Source organism: Balaenoptera ricei, chromosome 4 (assembly GCF_028023285.1).
Source record: "Balaenoptera ricei isolate mBalRic1 chromosome 4, mBalRic1.hap2, whole genome shotgun sequence".
NCBI lineage: Eukaryota > Metazoa > Chordata > Mammalia > Artiodactyla > Balaenopteridae > Balaenoptera > Balaenoptera ricei.
The window spans coordinates 84,684,851-84,707,158 of record NC_082642.1 but is presented as its reverse complement, the minus strand read 5'-3'; the positions used below and the strand labels follow the sequence as shown (position 1 = coordinate 84,707,158).

Below are 22,308 nucleotides of genomic sequence, written 5' to 3'. Positions count from 1 at the left end.
ATGAAAAAAAAAAAAGAAAAAGAAAATTGCCAAAGTGATCTTAAGTTTCCCCTGGAGTAATAAATATGAAAGAATAGCCATAGACATATTTTGAAAGAGTAATCAAGGGGAAATGCCTCACTAGATGTTAATTTCATGATTTAAAATGTAGTACTAGACTAGGAACTAAGACAAAATTTTTTTTAAATGAGGAAATACAGAATTTGAATCATTACAATAGTGGCATTTCAAATCCACAGGACATGAGTGTGTTGTTTAATAAATGACATAGAAAGAAAGGAACAACAAAGTGAGAAAATAAAATAAAGCTAAATTATATCAAAACAAACTCCAGGTGAACTAAACATCAAAACCTAAACAAAGTATAAAAATGCTAGATTAATATATAAGTAAATAGTGGAGTTTTCCACTTGTAGGAAGATGAAATAAACATACCTCTCCCTATTCTTCCCATTAAATGCAAGAAAAAACAAACAAACAAAAAAACCTTTAACGTTATATAGAAAACAAACACAAGAAGACTTAAAATGGCAGAGAAAAAAGAAGATGAGGGATTTGGGGACTCCAGGAACAACACGGTTTTGAGTTCCTTGGGTTTTCTTTTTGCCTTGTATATATCAGACTTGGATCTGAAGAAGCCAGGAACCTGGAAACACCAAGAGGCCCAGAAAACAAAAGGCACCAACCAAGGGCCTGCTATCTCTAGCCAGAGAACTGGGAAAGGGACAATCTGGCAAGACAGGTATGTTTAGACAACAACAGTTCTACTCCAGCCAAACACCGCAGAGAAGAGGCATGTCTCCATGACTACCCTTGCCAGCAAAGGCCTGGTGGGAAGCTTAGACCTTCAGCCTTGTTAGGCTGTAGGGAGGACCCTCGACCCCCTATCATACTAGGGTGGCGTCAGAGAAGGCAGACTAGGGAGAGGGGACTTACATCCCCAAGGTGATGAGCCATCCACCACGCCCTCTCCCTGACCACACACATACACAGTGTCAGTGGGGACCACGTGAGGAGTCTGGACCTCCTCCACACCAGGCAGCAACAAGGCATCCCTCCCCTTTCTTGTTAGAATGACATAAAAGGAGGCCTAATCTCCGTTAGTCACGACTTTCAATAAACCTTGACCTAAACATCACACTTTATGTAAAAATTAACTCAAAAGGGATCAAAGATTTAAATATAAAACTTAAAACTACAAACTTGTAGAAAGAAATACAAAAGAAAATCTTCAGTATGTAGGACTAGGCAGAGTTCTTAAGACTTGACACCAAAAGCATGATCCATAAGAGGAAAAATTGAGATATATCACTTGGTACCCACCTCTCCAGGCCAGAAAAGTCCACTGTCATTTACACACACATCTGCCAATGGCAGATATACCTGCAGACACACACACTCACACACACACCCTGCCCCCAGCTCTGTGTCTGAGAGCCCCCAAGGCCTGGTCAGGGATTTGAGGGCAGGTGCTTGGTGGGTCAGCTGGAAAATCTTCCTCAAAGTCAGGCAGACACTGAGAGCACTGTTCGTGAGGGCACAGATCAGGAAAGGAATGACACAAAATCATCAAGTGTGGCAGATGCACATCACAATTCACATGACCAAAGCCTCAGGAATTGGTCAGAAATATATGTTTCGGGAGTATGAAAAGTAAGGTATACTAGCAGGAGGTTCAAGAGTTCACAAGAATATCTAAAGACCTTTCAATGAAAGAGGCTCATATTTGAAGCTTGGGGATAGAAAGAGACAGATTTGGTTACAGGAACACATGTTAAGTTGAGGGCAATGTGCTGGGTGCGGAGCTAGGAGCAGCAGAACAATGCAGTCAGGAACACAAGATCAGCAAAGGGAACAAACACTCCGTTATAAATTCTGGAGACTAATGTACAACATGGTGACTGCAGTTAATAGTAATGCGGTATATACTTGAGATTTGCTAAGCGAGTAGGTCCCAAGTGTTCTCACCACACACACCTGCGCACACAGGTAACTATGAGAGGCGATGGGTATGCGGCTTTGATTGTGGTAATCATTTCAGGGTATACATACATCAAGACATCATATTGTACACCTTAAATATATACAATTTTTTTCAAAAATAAACAAAAAAAAAATTTTAAAGGACACAAGGTCAGGAATGAGGCCTTTCAAACGAATGCCTAGAAAGAGTTTGTGATTTTCCAGGCTCCCAGTATTGCATGAGGCTCTTCTCTTTTTGGGGTATCTTAAAGGAACCCAGCACATCTTGACAGCCAGGATCCTAGAATATTAGACCTGAAGGAGTACTTACAGATTGCCAACTCTCACTGCAATGAGCTTATTAGTAGAAAGGATAACAGGTGCCCCAAGGTCCTGAACCAAGTTCACAGCAAAGCCAGGACTAGGACTCAGACCTCCTTATTCCTGTCGATTTCCTTAGTCATTGGCTCTACTGCAGTGTTTAGTTCATGTTTGTTTAAGCACGTAACTCAGATATAATGGGGAGGAAACACGTGATCTTTCTGCCCCTTGATATGTGGGTGAAGTTTCTTCAAATCCCTACCCTGTGACATGTAGTAGTCCAAAGCCCTCTGAGATTTCTCCCAATTTCCAAGGAGTAGAAGGCAGCTAACGCTCTCCCGGCTGTCTTTGAGGAGCTTTCTAGTGTGCTACCTCTCCACACCACATGGCCACAGCCTGACACCCTGACCCAGCCATACCCACAAAACCCACCCAAGCATATTGGGTACCTCCTGCCACAGATTAAGAGGAGCTGCCTTAATTACACATTTAATTTTTTAATTGACTTCTAGGTATGCAAACTTTTATCCCTGGCAACTTTCACCCATTCTTTAGAAACTGAAGGCTGAAATCAACACATCAAATTTCTTCAACTAAAAAATACTGTAACGTTTGCATATCACCGGTGCTCCTTAGGTGTCTGGTAGTGATACACAGTGTAAACCTTAAACAGAGCAAAGAGCAATTTTCCTTAAGCAAAAATTAGTTTATATGGGAAAAGCAAAGGACTTGCAATTTGGGACAAGCAAACTATGTTGAACCATAAGCAAGTCTGGAGAACAAACGGGAGGGGTTGTTTTGAACAAAAGTTCATTGGAGGAGAATGGGATTTTGAAGTGGTGGCGGCTTCTCATTGGCTGAAGACTAGGGCAGCTTACTGTTGCCAGGTGAGAGAGGAAATCTTCCTTCTTCCTGCTGAACTATGCAAGCTGCAATGCGTGGCACGTGCGAGAGCCCTCCCTTCATGGCTTCCCAACTCCAATTTTGGATTAGGTTTCCTTAACACGTTTTCACAACAGTATAGATATATAACAGAGATCTCTTAGATTCCCTGTAATATTTGCCAGAGAAGGAAGTGAGGTCTTGAGTCTGGCCGAGAGAAACTAAATATTGGGTTGGCAAAAAAGTTCATTCAGGTTTTTCCGTAACGTCATGAAAAACCCGAACGAACTTTGTGGCCAACCCAATAGTTACGTCTTTAAAAATCAGTTTAACAGTCATTGAAAATAGTATCTTATTTTTAAGTAACCTGCTAAATTTCTGCAGAATCAGTTTCCACATCATGGCTAGTCTAGTAAAGAAAATTAGATAAAGAAACACCTCATAAAGGTAAAATGTTAAATGGTAGTTGTTATTAATGTCTATTTTTAACATCCATGGAGTCCATGTGTGGTGCAGACTTGGTTTTTGGCCTCATGGAGCCTTTAATCATTCGGATTATTGTGTGAACAACCACTTACCTGTTTTTCTTTCAAATACATCAACCAAGCCACCAATCACCACACACAAAACAAAGCCACTTCTCTAACGGATTTTTTTTTTTTTTTTCCTAACGGATTTAGACTTGGTAGTACTTGTTGAGAATTTTAATGTACTAGGCAGTATAGCGTTATACATGGTTACAGTAACCAGAATAGGATAAAAAGCTACTGTTATTAAACAAAGATACATTAGGGTTAACTTTGTAAAGAAGAAAAAACAAATGAATATTCCCAGATCTTCCCAAGTCCTTGAATGTGGTAAAGAAAACATGAGACAGAGACCATTAACGTAACAAATGGATGACTGTATTAAGAGAAAAGGACAAGATTGGTGTTTGCCTCCATCCATTCAGGAAAACAAGCACACGGACTTATACAATACTTTGGTTTAAAAATGATTCATAATATCAATGTTAAACCTGATATTGAAAGAATCCAATGGGTCACAAGGTGTAAAAACCGAACCACTGAAACACAAGCTTGCATAGATGAATGAATGAAGACGTGTAACTGGCACTGAAGGGGGGCTTGAGCACTGGAGTCCGAATGACGTTAGCACCTCGGCCGCCCAAGACACAAGAACGTCTCCAGCACCACAGTTCTCACTTTCCCCAATGAGGTCATGAGCAGAAACCTGTGCTGTATGAAGGTGGATTGAAACAGACTGTTTCCATCAGCCTCTTCCAGAAGCGTGCACACATACCCACGGGTACCCAACATCAGTCACCTTAAGGCATCCAGTGTCCCTCACAGTTTCACTTAATCTCTAGATAGGCATGTGATTTGAAGTGGCCTCCTTGTTTCCTGTCCTCAGACTGGCAACTCTATTCCATTAAGGTTCTGTTCAGTTCCATGAAGTGACTATTTCAAAGCTGCCTTTCCTTCTGGGGCTTGGCTACAAACTGATGAGCACTTGGGATAACATGTCACTTGTTTTTTAAACATCTACTTTCCAAATGTCAAAGGGCTTCTTACCAAAGCATCCAAAACCTCTGGGCACTGTGCAGTTACCTCTCTCAAGAGGATACTTTTCCAAATCTTGAGACAAATGACAGCACCACCTCAAATTTCCTGAGCAACTTGATTTATATGAACAAACTCCTGTACTTTATAATTCGGCACCTTTCAAAATACAATAGTGTGTTGGGATGGATTCTTCTTAAGGAAAACCGCATTACAGAGAATTCTCATTTTGGAACATCATTTTTATATGCTATCACAATACTTCATGAACTAAATATTGGGTTGCCTTTAAGAGGCAGGTGAAAAATATAGCTATATCCGAGAAAGGGCATTTGGCTTTCAGTTTATGGCAAACCTGAAGGTATAGCCTACGGGGATTTCAGAGGCTAATTCAGTAAGAAATTTTAGAAATTCTGATATCAAAAACCCTCTCACTAAATTTAACAGTTAGAAACTCTTTTAGCAATTATGGTCTGAAACTCAGTGAAACAAAAACTTATCCTAAGTATATGATGTGTAATAGTATATTCTCTCAACTGTCTTCTCTTTGCTGTCCTTGATCCTTGCTCTTTTGTGAAGGAAATGTCACTTGACCCCTGTCTTTCAATTCTTCCATTCTTTCTATATGAAACTCAGCAATGAATCATGGGGCACTAAGTTACACAATTAATTCTGTTCTTATCTGAAATGGCTTATGCTATGAAAAAGTTACTCAAGATGAGAGAAAAATTTTCTAGTTTGCTGAGAATACACAAAAACATTTAAGTCTATTAGGAACATATATCTAGGCAGTGTTCACACATATTTAAGGGCAAAGAGAATGATTTTTAGGACCAGCCATTTCCACAAATCAACATGATTACTTAGATGACTGTGTTAGTCTGTAGCATCAAATACAACCCTAAAAAACACTCTGGTGTCTCCCCTACCATAGCAAAAGTTTCTGATTGATTTTCTCTTAAAAGTAATAAAATAGAAACACTCTTCATATCAACAAATCTCCCATTTGAGTAAATGTCTCTGTTTTGTTTGGTTTTCTTTTTTTTTAATGTATGCATTTTAATACATAAGAGTGTTGGTGAAATTCTTACAAAACAATAATGACTGACTTCACACTGCATAAGAGAACCTTTGGAAATATCTTCTACAGAGTCGCCATAGAAAAGGAGGACAGTCAACTCTCAATTATTTAGGAAGTGATCACCTGAAGAATCCGGTCAGGAAATTCTCTCTCTCCTACTACCAGCCTTCTTGGTCATGCCACTGCTCATTCATAGATTGAGAGGCGATTTGAAATGGAATGACATACCTATCAGTGTGGACGTCACTCACATCTTGGTGTGAGGACGTCCAAAGCTTCTGATGATGAGGATGTCTGGGGCTCACCTGTGAATTTTATATCTCAATGGAGAGTTGACAGTCGTTCACATATAGGAAATACAGCACACTGACCTTGGTCAGAATCAAACTAATTTAAGGCAATACTGTTCCTCACAGACGTTGCTGGCAGAAAGTGCAGGTCTCATAAGAAAAGTGACTCTGTAGAAGTGAGGATTTCCTACTTTACCCTTTCCTTCTTGATTTCTCTAGAAATAAATTCAGCATCTCTAATGAGAGTTAAATGGCAGGAGTGACAACAGCCTCAACTCTTCCCTTTAACAGTCTTATGTATCCTCAGGGATAAAAGAGACTCTTCCCGGAGAACTCTGGGTGACACTGTGCCCCGTGCAGCATTATCAGGCCAGTCTCCAGGTTGCTTCTCCCTGCCCAGATGACCTACTATGGACTAGGGAGAAAAAAGGATCCTATCACCAGTAAGATAAGGAGTTATGGCTTTAAGACTCACAGGCACCACCAGATAGGAGGAAAAATGGGATCATTTTATCTAACTTTTCTCTGACTCTGAGCAGAAGCAATGGACAAAGTACTCTAAAAATCTGTTTTTGTCTTTGTTTCTTTTTCTTTTTGCTCAAAGAGCAGGTTTTGATTTTTGTATGCTTGTTTCTAAAAAGCCAGTATTATCAGAATATGGCACACTATGTAACAGTGAAATCGACCTGAAGGGTTCCCTTTCCTGTATTAACGTCCCCAACACAAATAGTGCTTTCCCAAAAGGGAAAAAAGCCTTTGAGTTCAAGTTCTATTTTGTTCTCAGTCCTTCAGAAAGCTGCTTACACAGGGGTCTTACGCCTTTATTTGGCTGAGGATATTACAGCCAATCACCACAGTTATCTTTCAAGAAAATCATCACTGAATAAATGAATAATCTTGGTACTCCCCAACGTAATTTTTATATAAAGACGACACTCATTAAAAATCAAGGCCCTAGAGTGTTAACCACTTACGTGGTAAACTGAACGCACCATATTATACCAGGTGTTTCCAAAGAGCAATTTGGCACAAGACAAAATTCAGAGAACATTTGACAGTATTAAAGAAAAATAATAATCAGTTAAAAGTTAATTAGTTTTATACTGAAAAGTCCCAAGTTTGTGCGAAAGGTACGGACAAAGTCAGCAACGGATTAATTCATGGTCCAGTCCCACTGTGGGCCACAGTAGAGAAGAAAAGGGGAAAACAGGTCTGGTTCCTAATTTCCTCGTGAGTCGAGTGGAACACAAGGCCCAAGTTCACACATTTTGGAATACGTTGATCTAGATCCAAGTGGCCACTGCCATTCTAAAAAGGTTTTCCTCCTGGGAGCATCTATCCGTATCTTTTCTAATTTAGATGTTTCTCTATGATCAAAAACCATATAGTCTTTTCTGCAGTTCATTAGTCTGTTGCTGGTTGTTGTAAAGTCACTTGGGAAATAGTAAGTCCAAGACTTTGTATGCAAAGTCACCTTCTAAAAATCGCAGTGTTACTTTAAAGCATGTGTAGCAACCGTCCGGTCTCCCAATAAAATTATGTCTAACAATGGTTAGACAGTAGAGTCACATTATTTTCAACTCAGAACACTTAATCTTACCCTTATCTAACCTTGCTTCCAGGCGATGACTTACAAAAAGTTAGGCTGGGGCAATGGGGTGTGCATGTCCAGTAGCCTTATGATAAGGCTTCACAACACACTGTGCTTATTCAGTGACACTGATGTTAATGAGGCCTGATATCCACAGAACAGAGGTATGTTTGGCAACAGAGAGATTTTCCAAGGCCAGAAGTATTAGTTTACATCACAACATTAAAGCATAATACATTGTGGGCCTAAAAATTAAATTGTGTGTGTTCCAGCAGTAGGAACAGAAACAAAATAAATGCTTCCATATTTATATAAAAATGACAAAGTGAAAAGCAGAGAACACAGTGAAGAATGTCTGGCAGTTCCTTAAAATACAATTGTTAGTTGCTTCTATAGTCTCAAAGATAACAATTACACTATTTGAATGAGAGTAAGAGGAATTCAACTGGTTGAATTTGATCTGTCTCCTTACTCACAGGGAAAGAATTATTCTGATACTCCTTAAAGTGTCTGCTTTACAAAAAAAATAAAATTAAATTAAAATATTTTAAAATTCTAGTCTTTTAAAAACCTTAAAAAAAACAACACATTTTCAATACAGATGCTGAATTTGCGTGTCACGAGGGAAATACCACCTTTGGTCACTCACTAAGACAGCTGAAACGCTAACATCCTGGTCACGTGTTAACTGACCTGACATTTTTTGAGTAAAATATATCCAGTTAGCATTTTACAATAATAAATATGACTGGATGAAGTAATACATGAGAGGCAAGAGAAATGGAGAATTTGAAAAGAAGAACTGATCATTGTATGAGATAGAAAAATAAACATTTATAAAATAAAAATATGGCAAATGTTGTTGCCCATTTGCCTGATTTTCAAATAAAAATATACTGTATTTTTTTCTTTAAAGCTACCATAAAAAACTTTAAAACATGAAGCAAAATCACAGGGCAGACAAAGAAAAATATAGCATTACTGTAAATCAATAATACCTAAACTTTGGATATTGAAACCACCCTCTGGAATTTGATTTAAGGCTAAGATCTCCATTTGGTCTGCCCTTGTCTATTTAAATAAAGACTTTTTCTCATTCATTTCATTCTGGACATTCAAAGTCCTGTTATTCTTCCTTTCCCCAATTTTCCGAAATGACTACATTCGTAAGGGTTTTGTTTCTTTCTAGATTATCATTTTCCCAAAACTTAATTCTTAGATATCTTTTACTTAAGTTCATACAGTCCAAAAACTTTATGAAACTAAAGATCTTTCTCAAAATGAAAAACCCAAATCTGCTCTGAGAAACTAGTCTAAAAAGCTTCCTGAATATTGCCCAACTTTAAAGACTATCTCAAAAGATAAGGCAAACAGAAGCCAGAAAAGAATGGATTAACAATTTTTCTCAAGTCACCCACAGATTTCTTTCCTAAACAAACATCACACTAAAATGCCAAAAACGTCAGATTCATACAATGAAAAATAACAGGAAGTCAGGCTGAAAAGATATTATTTATATATATATAGCATGACTGATATTTATGTTAACTAACTAGTATGGGAAAAGAGGCATTTCCATGAGGTTAGAAGATGGAAAAAAATTCCATATTTCTTGAAGAGGGGTTTAAAGGTCTGGCACAAAAGGAATCCAATGCCCATGTGTCATTAACAAATGTGTAGAACCAAATAGTTGGATGAAGAACCCCTTTATCAACTTCATGCCAATTAATCTACTTATTGACAGATATACAAAATAATTTTGAGAGGTTGCCAACAAATGCTGCTATGATCAATCTTACAGCTAGAGAAAATGATGGCAGCATCACGTATATAAACATCTTTCCATTTCCATTCCCCTCGGCTTTATAAGTAAATGTAAATAAGAGAAGGGATACAAAATTTTTCATTTTCAGTTTTCCGATTTTGCACAGACTTTAGTTAAAACTTCACAGAATTAAATTTTTGCCAGTAAATACTAACAAATGGTCCAATGCCCAGAGGCTTCAGAAAGCCTTGCTATTGAGGAGGCAATGGCAGCGACGGTGTTAGTGAACGACATCTAGGCCAATCTTCCCACAAGGGCGTGTAAGGATACGTAAAACCTCTACAGTGCTGGTAGTCTGTTACATATTTCAACTGTTCGAGGTTTTTTTTTTTTTTATATTTTATGGTTGTGATTTTTTTTTCTTTCCTTGAGTAGTAAAAAAAAAAAAAGCAAACGTCTCTGTCTTTTAATATATCATACACTAATGAACCAAAAAAAAGCTATTTCTTATATTCTCTTATTCTGCATTGCATCCAAACATTGTGTTACTTTGATCATTATCTCCACGAAATTCTAATTGCTAAATAAAGCCTATTCCCTAGATATCAATACTCCATACCTAACGAAAATGGCATTTTATAGAGCTCTTAGATACTATATCCCAGAAAGCATATGCAGCATAAAGGTGGCCAATATTCAGAAGCTAGATTTTCTTGTACTGCCCAAGTGATCAGGAATAACCAAAACATTTTAAATGAATGAAAATTATTTATGGTCTAAAAAACACTTGAGGATAAATCTGAGGAATACAAAATACAGGAGAAAAAAATAAGCATGGAATGCATTCTGTATCATCCAGTAATTTTGCTACAGTGAGTCCGTTTTCAAGGCAGATTCCTAGGTTTTTATGGCTTATAATGGAAACCTGAAGAGAGAAGGAAAAAAGAAGAAAAACGATGAAGGAAAAATCTCTGAGACACTGTTTTTCTCCCTGCTCAGGTAAAATAATTTACCTATATATATATATATTTTTTAACATCTTTATTGTAGTATAATTGCTTTACAATGGTGTGTTAGTTTCTGCTTTATAACAAAGTGAATCAGTTATACATATACATATGTTCCCATATCTCTTCCCTCTTGCGTCTCCCTCCCTATCCCACCCCTCTAGGTGGTCACAAAGCACCGAGCTGATTTCCCTGTGCTATGCGACTTCTTCCCATTAGCTATCTATTTTATATTTAGTAGTGTATATATGTCCATGGCACTCTCTCACCCTGTCAGATCTTACCCTTCCCCCTCCCCATATCCCCAAGTCCATTCCCTAGTAGGTCTGTGTCTTTATTCCTGTCTTGCCACTAGGTTCTTCATGACTTTTTTTTTTTTTCCTTAGATTCCATATATATGTGTTAGCATACTGTATTTGTTTTTCTCTTTCTGACTTACTTCACTCTGTATGACAGACTCTAACTCCATCCACCTCACTACAAACACCTCCATTTCATTTCTTTTTATGGCTGAGTAATATTCCATTGTATATATGTGCCACATCTTCTTTATCCATTCATCTGTTGATGGACACTTAGGTTGGTTCCATGTCCTGGCTATTGTAAATAGAGCTGCAGTGAACATTTTGGTACACGACTCTTTTTGAATTATGGTTTTCTCAGGGTATATGCCCAGTAGTGGGATTGCTGGGTCATATGGTAGTTCTATTTTTAGTTTTTTAAGGAACCTCCATACTGTTCTCCATAGTGGCTGTATCAATTTACATTCCCACCAACAGTGCAAGAGTGTTCCCTTTTCTCCACACCCTCTCCAGCATTTATTGTTTCTAGATTTTTTGATGATGGCCATTCTGACTGGTGTGAGATGATATCTCATTGTAGTTTTGATTTGCATTTCTCTAATGATTAGTGATGTGGAGCATTCTTTCATGTGTCTGTTGGCAATCTGTATATCTTCTTTGGAGAAATGTCTGTTTAGGTCTTCTGCCCATTTTTGGATTGGGTTGTTCGTTTTTTTGTTATTGAGCTGCATGAGCTGCTTGTAAATCTTGGAGATTAATCCTTTGTCAGTTGCTTCATTTGCAAATATTTTTTTTGCAAATATTTTAAATATTTTAATATTTTGCAAATATTTTAAATACCTATATTTATATGCATTTCAAGTGGTTCATATTTTGTTTGTTTTTGCTTGTAAGAATACAATTGGCTCTCCATATCTGCAGGTTCCCCATCCACCATGGACTGAAAATATTCAGAAAAAAAATTTCCAGAAAGTTCCAAAAAGCAGAACTTGAATTTGCCATATGTTTGCAAGTATTTACAGAGCATTTATACTGTATTACATATTGTAAGTAATCTAGAGATGATTTACAGTTTAGGGGAGGACGCATGGCAAATGCTATGCCATTTTATACAAGGGTCTTGAGTATCCGAGGATTCTGAGATCCTCAGGGGTCCTGGAGCCAATCTCCTGCAGATACCCAGGTTGTATTTACATTCAGAATCAATGTGTTATTTTAATATTATGTATCAAATGTATGTCAAGGACAGGAAGGCACCTCCTAAAAGTGATGCATGTATATAATTTGAGAAAGAACATTATGAACTTCCTCCAGTTAAACAAGGGATGGTAAAAAGGCCACCAATTGATGAAAATTGTAGTGTATGGGTTGTTTTGATAATATTCAACTAATCTCATCTTTTAAATAATGTTTTTTGTCTTAATGTCAACATTGGATGAATGACAGAATGATAGGGAAGCAGGAGAAGGAGAGCTTTTTAAAAAATACAGATGCCTGGCAAAACCCGCCCCCAGAAATTCTAATTTAATTAGTCTAGAGTGGCACCTGTGCAATGGTATCTTGTAATCACCTCAGAAAAGAAAATTTAAGTAAGTCTGGGAAGGCAATCATTAGATTTGGGAAAGGATAATGAAAACATCACCTAATAAATCTTCAAAAACTGTAAAAAAACCTAAACATCAATTGATAAGGCCTAATCTTTGTAAAGTCTGTTGCAATCTGCTTTCATATATTTTACTCATGTAATCCTGACAATGCTGATACCATTAAAATCACCTCCATTTTTAGATGAGCAAATTAATATGAGAAACTACATTTTCATCACTCATTTTATGACTGTCATAAAAATACATATAAGTGAATGAATATGGTTAGTAGAGGAACTAGACCCGATTATTCCTTTCATTTTAAAGATCTGGTCCAACTTACATCTCATATTTTTTCTTCATTTTCTTTGTCCCATTTTTCTTCCATGTGATGTGTTTTGTGTGATGTGTGTATGTATGTGCGTATTTTAATCTAATTAAGAGAATCATAGGCAGATGAGAAACAAGAGCCAAGACAGGAAAAGCCCAGTAGATCTAAGTGGGGGACAGAGTCACCCTTTAAGAATCTGATAAAAGCTATGAACGAACTCTCTCTGGACCCTTGAACAATGTGGGGTTTAGGGGTGCTGATTCTCTGCAGTTGAAAATCCATGTATAATTTATAGTTGGCCCTCTGTATACACATCTGCAGACTCAGCCAATATGGATGGTGTAGTACTGAAAGATTTATTACCGAAAAAAATCCATGTATAAATGAACCCCTGTGCAGTTCAAACCTGTGTTGTTCAAGGGTCAACTAACTGTACATAGAAAGTCCTATATTCAGCTTAAGGTGTTTGCTTTCTGTTTTTTAATCATTTTTGTTTGTTTTCCAATAAACGAAGACTACTATAATGATCTGCCAAGAGGAAGAATAACATATTTTTCCACTCTATTGATCTATAAGACAGCATCTGGCTTTTCCACCACAGCATGAGGATTATTAAAACGGACCTTAAACCTGACCATATATACTTTTCTTACCTTTATGAGAAGACTCTGACTTTGAGAAATGACGTGTGGAATTATGCTGGTTTGTAAAATGAGTGTAATCCAAATCTTCAGCCTCTGTCATGGTAGGTGGTAGTGGCCTGAAAAAAAGTTAGAATTTAAAGATACTCTAAGGCGTAATGACAACAATTCCACCTCTCACTGGATCACTTGGCAAAAACATTTTCAGTAGAAATACAAAGCCAGAATATTTTAGAATCCTCATGTTAGTTCCTGGCCAGTTACATGACCTTGGATAAATTATTTAATCTTACTGTTCCTTTGTTCTGATGCACATAATTCAATAAAAACAAATATTTTCTGAACGCCTAATATGTGTGAGGCATTGTGCTAAGGGCTAGAGAAACAAAGATTAATGTTATCACTGCCATTAATGAGAAGTATACTTTGTTTTGGTAGGTATTACGAAGAAAAAGAGAAAGAAAGGAAAGGATAGAAGGGAAGAAAGTAATTAAGGGAGAGAGGGTGGCAGGTAAGAAGGGAGGAAAGAGAGGGGACGCTTGCCAACATAGAAAATTTAGAGCAAAGTTCCTTAAACCACTAGGTGGCAGAGTAGAACTTAGAGAAGGAAAGGGCAGTAATATCAATACGTGTGCAACTTTTCATGTCAAAACAAGACAAACAGTAAAAAAAAATTGGGAAATTTTTAATACTTCAAACTTTGTATTATTTTACTTATATAACAGATTTTTGCAAACATTTGGCACTGATTAAGATAGAACAAAATCTCTCCCTTTTTTTGGTTGTTGTTTCCTAAAGGTGTGCTCAACGTTTGCGTTAAAGCATGGAACCAGATGACATTAAGACCTGCCAAATATACAGCCATGTTGTAGGATGCTTCGTGTAATTATATATGCAATATGGAAAACATAAATATTTTGAAGTTTGGAAAGTTATGGTCGGTTTGGGTATAATGGGTTCTGTCATATAAGAATAAGGACAAGTAAGTGTTCAAATTTCTCACCCTGACCCAAGCGGTAGGTATCTCCCTGGGTAGTCAGTGTCTGGAAGAGGTCAGCATCGGATGTAAATTTGTGTATACATTGAGGACTATGCTATGGGCTCTACAGAGACGATCTCAACTTTCAGGATGAGTTTGCATGGTAGCTCTCATCTACATATTTTAGAGTTAGATTAGGTTAGATCAGGTAAGTGATCTAAGTTCACACAGTTGTTTAGTGGTAGAGCCAGGGCTCAAACTCAACTGGACTTTGAAACCAGTGCTCTTAACTACTATACTATGCTCTGCTACATAGGTGTGTATTTTTATCATCAGCATTATCTACATTCAAGATTATACAAACACACACACACATACACACAAGCACACATACTCCTTATACTTTCAAATGGTATGTGGCATATGTTTTTATACTTTCATACATTTTTATACACATATGATAAATATGAGCATAACAAATAACGTGGCATTTTTCTTGTTTTTCTTTTTGAACCATTTGTTTACAAATATTAGAAATTAAATAAGTGCTTTCCTTTCATTATTCATGGATATTTATAACATTCGTCTTTAAAAAGTAACATAAGACTTGGCACGAACAGTTGAGACAAAGCAATCTGACTCCAGAATTAAGAAAGTTAACTAAAGAAGTAACTTAGGCTCAAGGAAACAGGATTGGTAATCAGGGTGGCAGGGTCTATTTTTTACTCTTTTTAACACCCTCATTAGGTGACTGGAAACTGGAGAAACACAAGCCAACTGGTACTGTCAAAAAAACTCTATGTTTATTGCCTCACCATCAACTCATCATCAAGGAAAGGGATGCTAAAGAGTGAAACAAAGTATAGGACACCAACGAATTCTCTAGGATCCCCCCTATAAGGATACACAAATCAATCTAGAATGCCCTCAGTTCTCTTGGTGTGCTGTTTTGTTCAATTTTTGATTACACGGAGAACAAATCTTGGCTTACTGCTTCCAGGGGTCCTACCAAATTATTTGTTGCACTGGAGACAGTTATTTCAGTTAAGGGTATTCATATCCAAAGTTGGAAAAATCCTGTTAATGAATAGTTTGTTTTACAGTTTTTGATGTATTAGGATTACTTGTTTCCAACTGCTCTTATGAAATGATGTGTATCTTTAAGCTAGTGATAAAGCCAAATATGCTTCAGAATTCACTCAAAATTCATTTCTTCAAGAAGCCCTCCTAGACACCTAGACTAGTTTAAGTGTCTCCTTATGCTCTGCTAACAACCTGTATTTTTCATCCTTAGCATTTAACACAATCATAACAGTTATTTGTATAATTATCTGTTTAGATTATAAATTTCGTAAGAGCAGGAAACAACTTTTTTTGACTGCTGCTTACTTTAGTTCTGGACAATTTATTAGGGTGCTCAATAAATACCTGATAAATGAGTAAAGGGAGACAAATATATTTCATTTTCATAAGAATACTGTAGGAACTAAATGAGATTTATAAAATCCTTAAGTTTTTCTAAGCGAAAAAGGCAAAAATAAAATACCATGTAGTATTATTAATATACAATCCTATAGTTAAAACAATTTGGAACTTGGGTTGAAACTTTTTCCAATTACAAAGAATTGGAATCAACTCAGATTGCCAACTGGTTCTCTATTTTTTTAGACTAGAAATCTTATAATAGACAATGAAAATGACTTTTAACCATGACTGTTACACTGAAGTAAACGTCTTGAACGAGTAAGCTCCATGTTTCTCAATCCTTGAAACCATCTCTTTCTGTACAAATGGTTAACTCAACTTCCACCATGATTAAATGTGAAAGAGGAAACCACAGACTCTAACCAGAAAGCATACATTCTGATATTAATTGTGTAAGATACCTATAATAAGATAATAGGCTTTAAGTTTTAACTATGAAAATATAGGTTTCATAAAATTCTTACTCATTTTTGTTTTGCCATATATATAATCTTTCTGCAAAAGCTATTTAAAGACAAATATTCCTCTTAATTCAAAAAAGACTTCAGTTCTACTAGTCATAGGCCACTTTTCACTCATTTACAATAGCCATTTTTAACACAGGATCATTTGATTATTCATAATCAAATATATCAAATATTTTAAAGAGTACCTATAACATTCCAGAAACTTGTTTTCAACTTTAATAAATCCTTTAAATAGACATTCCAGACTGTTCTATCATATGCTGTCAAAGTTACTGGTGTTCTAAAAAGCCCAAGGACTTCGAAGACTGCAAAATAACTAACTCTAAAGGTGATTTTAATTCCCTTTATTAAAAAAAGCATAATATGCCACACCTATTTACCTACTGAGAACAGTTTAGTTACTTCTTATTTTACTTGGCTGTTGCAGGGATGTAAATAAAGCTGAAGTATGTAGTTCTAAAATTTGCTTTAAAAGGCATTTGGCATGTGCATAACTAAAAGCTGGAAGAGGAACCAATTTTATACAATTAGACAAACTACACTACTGTTGCCCTAAAAGCTTTACAACCTGATATAATTTTCTGAAAGGTATTTATCTTCTGAAAGCCCACGGATTTAAAAGTAGAGTATGGCATTTTAAGGACACTATATTCTCTTTAAGGAAACAAGTCTGGTAGTTTAAGTGTGAGCAATGAGTGGCAACAACAGTGTATATTTTTCAGTGTGATAAAACTTATGTTTTAATAATTAATAAATATATTATTAATAATCAGGACCAAAATACACAGTTTCAATAATTTAGAGTTTTCAAAATATTAGATTTAGTGTTACTTTTGTCTTTTTCTATTTAATGTTCTCTCTTCCTCTTCCAATCAATTTCCCTTTGAAAAGCAGCAGAAAGAAATAAAGAAAAAATAAAGGTTGCTTCCCCAGAGACTTAAATGTTGAGAATCTGCAGTGGAAAAACAGCAGACCCTCCATAACCATGACCCAAGACTGCTTGAGAGAAGTCAGAAAGTATACATAGCATAGCCACAGCTATTTGATCTAGTGGGATTTAGAACAATCTGCAATGACTCAAATGAGTGTTTGCCTAGGACATTGAGACTCACACAGAAATGAATTTAGGTGTATGTAAATGTCATGCACACACTAATGTGACCATGAAACTCAGTAAAAATTTAAAACCTGAGATTTTACTTAGGAAAATGGTTAATCTCTTCCCTTCCTAGCTGAGGGCAGTCAATTCAGTGACTCCAGAGACAAGAACTTGGTCCTAACCAAAAGTACATCTTTCCTTCTATACCTCAGCTTCTGTAAAATTCTCCGTCTTCCTGATCTGACTTGTTCAACCCAATTAAAAACTGAAAACAAAGCTTGAAAATAACCCTGCAAGACTTGATACCACCTTACAACTGCAGATTTCTGGATCTCCTCTCCAAGGAACAAATGCTCTTTTCAGGCAGCCAACATCTCCTTACTCACCCCAAGGTCAAGTTCCTCACTCCCCTTTTCAGGTGTCATCTTACCGTGCTGGCCTGTCATTCTTAGAATGGTGAGGTTCATCACTCTCTTTTGACTTTGAGTATGCTGATTTCGCTGTCTTGGGCTATGGGGGAAAAACAAGAAAAGAAAAACACACACACATATGGAAAACAGCAAACAAACAGAGAAAGATTAGATTTATTAATTATCTAAATGATGTGAAACTCTCCTTTAGTAATTTCAGGTTACTTTCATCCAGTTGAGCAACTTAAAATATTTTTAAATACAGCCACTCGGAGACAAAAAAAAAAATATCATCATGAAAGTGTGTTGCAGGTTTTCAGTACAGCCAGATGAGTGGGCTAAACACACACAAACACGATCCCCCATAGAGATGCGCTTGGCCACCCATTATTAACAAAACAGCTGCACAGCAGCTGACGAGAACTGTAACTGATCAGGACCCTATCGGGCCTTCCAGGGACAGACGCCCTCCCCCATATTCTCTGCCTTAGCTCCTCTCTGAAGTACCTAGGTAATAGTATCTGGTGCATATTTCCTGAGTGGTCTTACAGATGTGAAAACCCCCGCCAAATGGAAGATGTTAACTTCTTGATGACCATGAGCACACAGCCCCCAGGCCTTCTAAAAATGCTTTCCTGAAACCCACCGGGGAGTTCGGGCTTCTTGAGTACTAGCAGTCCCAGACTACTAGTATGAAGCCTTACAGTAAACGCTGCACTTTCCTTCCCCACAACCCGATGTCAGTAGAGTGGCTTTACTGCACATGGGTGAGCGGACCCAAGTTTGGTTCAGTAACAGAACTGGCGGACTCCCAGAGTCTGTGGAATCTAGCTTCATGCTCTTAAGCTTATTTCTGAACATCTGACTTAGGGATGCTAATTTTCAAGCTCAGAAACTAAGGCATATTCATGCCAACTTTTCCAGGAGAGAAACAATTCCAGCACCAGTTACAGAATCTAGAAATGACAGAAGTCCTGATACTGCTAGAAATGTGGTCTACCCCTTCTTCCTTTCCTGATTTGCAATCTTTAAAAATACCTACTCCCTCATAGTTAACAAAGAACCTGAGTAACTCCTGGTCAACTACTTATGGCTTAATTTACGTAACAGAAGCATTTGGGAACCCTTCCACCAAAATGAAATACGTCTGTTAGGAAAAATCCTGAATTACTAAGAGTGTACAGGAGGGAGATAAATTAAATAATTAACATGCAAATAATATTTTCATCTGCTTTCAGACTCACAACTAGGTAGCTGAGCAACAGGCAATAGTAGAGCGATACTGTTATCATGCTTTCTCTGTCTTTGTTTTCCTCAAAACATGCTGAGACTGTGGCAGGATCAGAGACCCAAGGGAGGATTTTGTTTGAGAGAGGGAGGGAAGGGGGGAGGGGAAGAACAGTGCTAAACATCAACCATATCATGGACACACACCCTGGCTGCATCCTTCCAGCCTAGTACAAACTCCCTCCCTAAAAGCCTTTACTATATGAATTCTCACCCCCGCTCCTCTTTTGCATTTTTCGGCCAGCTTGACCGTGTATTTGTTAGCTGTCTATAGTTTGTCTTCCTCTCTACATTACACATTATTCTGGGGAAAATCTATCTTTGTCTTTCCCTGTAAGTCCAGAGTGGTCCTTTGCACACAGTAGCTAATGAGTAAGATCTGTTCAACTAAACTTGCAATCACCATATACAACAATTAGATTACAGGAGAATGAACAGCAGTCGCTGACTATTTTGTCTACTATTTCTGATTAACGAGGAGATGCTTACAGTTCAAGCTCATGCTAGAGGGTTTCATAAGCAATGATTGCTGGTGATAAGAATGGCCGTCAGTCTGCCATGGGTCAAGCGATGTCAGAGGAAACAAGAGACAGCTGGCACATGATCAAGGAGGAAGGACAATATACGCAAACAGGGAAAGTTGAGAGAAGAAGAGAAGGGTACTGTGGAAATTTAAGAGCAAGTGAAAACACTACATTCTCCTGTAAGGCAAGCATAGTAAAACTAAGATTGCTCATGGCCAGAGGCACCTACCTGCATCTCAGTTGGTCTTAAAATGAAGGAAATGAGTTTTTCAACCTTAGCAGTAACTTTTTACATAGTTACTTTCAGGAATTCAATATGATTTTTCATGGTGAATCAACTTTTACAAGTCAGATTCACATATGCGATACAGATAATTTGTATACCCTAAATATATTTGTGAGCTTACCCTAAAAGAGGACTCCCCATTTCAGTTCTAATTGTATTTCTAATTAAAAACAAACAGACAGACCCTACCTTCCACTCGGGGTCATGCTTTCTTTTGTCCACAGAGGATTTCTCCCGTTCCCTGGCTTTCTTGTAAGCTTTCTTTTCTTCAGCCATTAGAAGTCTAGCGATTTCCTAAACAAAATCCAGTCAATATCATTGATTGCAAAGTTGCAGGTAGAAAATTGGGATAAATTGCAATAAAAACTGGGATATTTCCAAAGAATATCGGCTAAACAAATTAACTAACACGAACTCACCTCATCCTGAGCTACCTGAGCTGCTCTCATGTCCACCTGGGTAGCCTATGGTATAGAAAATACAAAAAAGTATAATTTAATTGGAATCTATGTTGTCCATTTAAAAAAAAAATCTTACATAAAAATAAATTGGTATTTGAAACTAGTGGTGATTAACACCCCTGAAGATGATAATCAGTTGGTATACTTTTGTTAGCCAGAGCAGGGTCTATTTTTATCAAATTCTACAGTGGATTCTTAGAGAATTATCAGAACTCAATAAAGGAGAGACAGGGATATGGAATTCTGTTGCTAATGCTTACGCAGTGAGTACAACTGGACACGTTATTCCTATTGTCTTGATTTTCCCACCCATAAAAAAGGTATCAGTTTCTTGACAGAGAGAGGACTATAATGTCCGTTATATAATATCAAGATTGATTCAATTCACAAAAACCCACTAATTCATCTAAAATTCTGTATTAAAGTTTGCTCACCAAAATTTCTTCTTCTTGCAGTTTTCTGGCAATTTCAGCATCATACCATTCCTGATTCCTGTTGGTCACTCGTGATGGAGTAGAGACCGCTTCTTTCATCACTCTGGGCTTCGTTCCTAGAAAAAACTCAGTGCAGTAAGGCTACTGAGTGTGTTTTCTGAAAAGTTGCAAAATTTATGATAAAGAAATTCTTCTTCAGTATCTAACAGTGACAATACTGCCTCCACTCTAAAATTCAACGTAGGGTGTGCTGGAAATAATTGTTTCCCCTAGGCATGCAAGAGGTGATACAGGTAATCCACACATTTAAAACAAAGTTACCCACCCAAACCTGCTTGGTAAAAACTGCCCTCTCACATAGCTTCTCCAGCAGTAGAAAATCATACAAGGAACTATAAGTGAGACTTTTGCAAAACAGGAAGTGAAAAAAGATTAAGTCCCTGAAATAAAAAGAATTTAGAGAAAAGCAAGTTATTAGGAGTTTTAAAGAGACTAAACTGTCAAGGCTGGAGGAGGTGAGAGGCTTTCCATCTTTCTACCTTGGCCCTGCACACCTTACTTCAGAGGGAACAGAAACAGCGTCACCTGGGAGTTATGTGACAGTCCCTATTAACCAATCTGTGGCCCTGCCGTGGCTTCTGCTCTTATGGCCTCCAAACCCACTTGCTTTAGAGCTTTCCCATAGCTCTGATCAGCTTAATGTTGCTAAATTTTAGGGAAGATGTAACATAAGTGAAATGTCAGAGGGCACAATGACCTTAGAGTTCTATTGTTCTGAGGAGAAAGGAACACGGGGACTGGTAGAGAATTTTGGCTTTTTACTTTGAAATTTTATAAGCAGCATATATTCCTTTTATAACTTTCAATTAAGTGGTAAATGCTAATGGTTATTCTAAAATTGTGGGTACTTCCTTCTTTGTATCCTTTATAAATTACAATTATTCAAAAATGTGACTGTATTACATTCAAAAATAATAAAAAATTTTAATGCAGTGAATAAGATTAACCATCTGGAATAGTGACTCTCAGTAAATGGATTACTAAAGGGAGAAAGAAACTTTACTCCTAGTTGCCTATTTCTTTACATTAGAGGTTCTCAATCATGTCTATATATTAGAATCACTTGGAGTACTTTACATACACATGAAAATTTTTGATCCAAACCCCTGAGATTCTAATATAAGTAGCCTGGGTGAGATCTGGCCTTTGTTAGTTTATTTTAAATCTTACCAGTTGATTCTTAATTGCAATTACCATTAGAACTACTAGTTTGGTGTATTATGTCCATCAAATTAACTGTACATGAAAATAATTTTTATCAAAATGCCTCAGCACATGATTCACTTCCTTTAAACAAAAGAGGAAAAAGGAAAGAAAAAAATACAACTAAATTCTGGGCAAATGAAGAGTTTAAATTATCTGGTGAAGCCTCTTTTTGAACTTTAAACCTAGCTTTGTGGTAAATCCAAAAGCCACAAACTCATCTGCCTTTCCACAAATAAAGACTATTAAACCTGGCTTTCTTACCTTCAGGTCTATTAGCACCTGATTACCC

General features: G+C 37.1%; 1 protein-coding gene across 3 annotated transcripts in view; it reads right to left on the bottom strand.

Annotated features, from left to right (window-relative positions):
* Positions 1–4,048: 4,048 nt before the first annotated feature.
* CCDC50 (coiled-coil domain containing 50) overlaps positions 4,049–22,308 on the bottom strand; it is a 67,178-nt gene continuing 48,918 nt past the window's right edge. For all 3 annotated transcript variants that reach the window (XM_059920777.1, XM_059920779.1, XM_059920778.1), the window contains 6 exons: positions 20,754–20,869; positions 20,278–20,322; positions 20,048–20,152; positions 17,782–17,861; positions 13,334–13,440; positions 4,049–10,379 (listed from right to left, as the gene is read on the bottom strand). In XM_059920777.1, the coding sequence (XP_059776760.1) occupies positions 10,360–10,379; positions 13,334–13,440; positions 17,782–17,861; positions 20,048–20,152; positions 20,278–20,322; positions 20,754–20,869 (473 nt within the window). In that variant the 3' untranslated portion in view covers positions 4,049–10,359. The remainder of the gene's footprint in view (positions 10,380–13,333; positions 13,441–17,781; positions 17,862–20,047; positions 20,153–20,277; positions 20,323–20,753; positions 20,870–22,308) is intronic.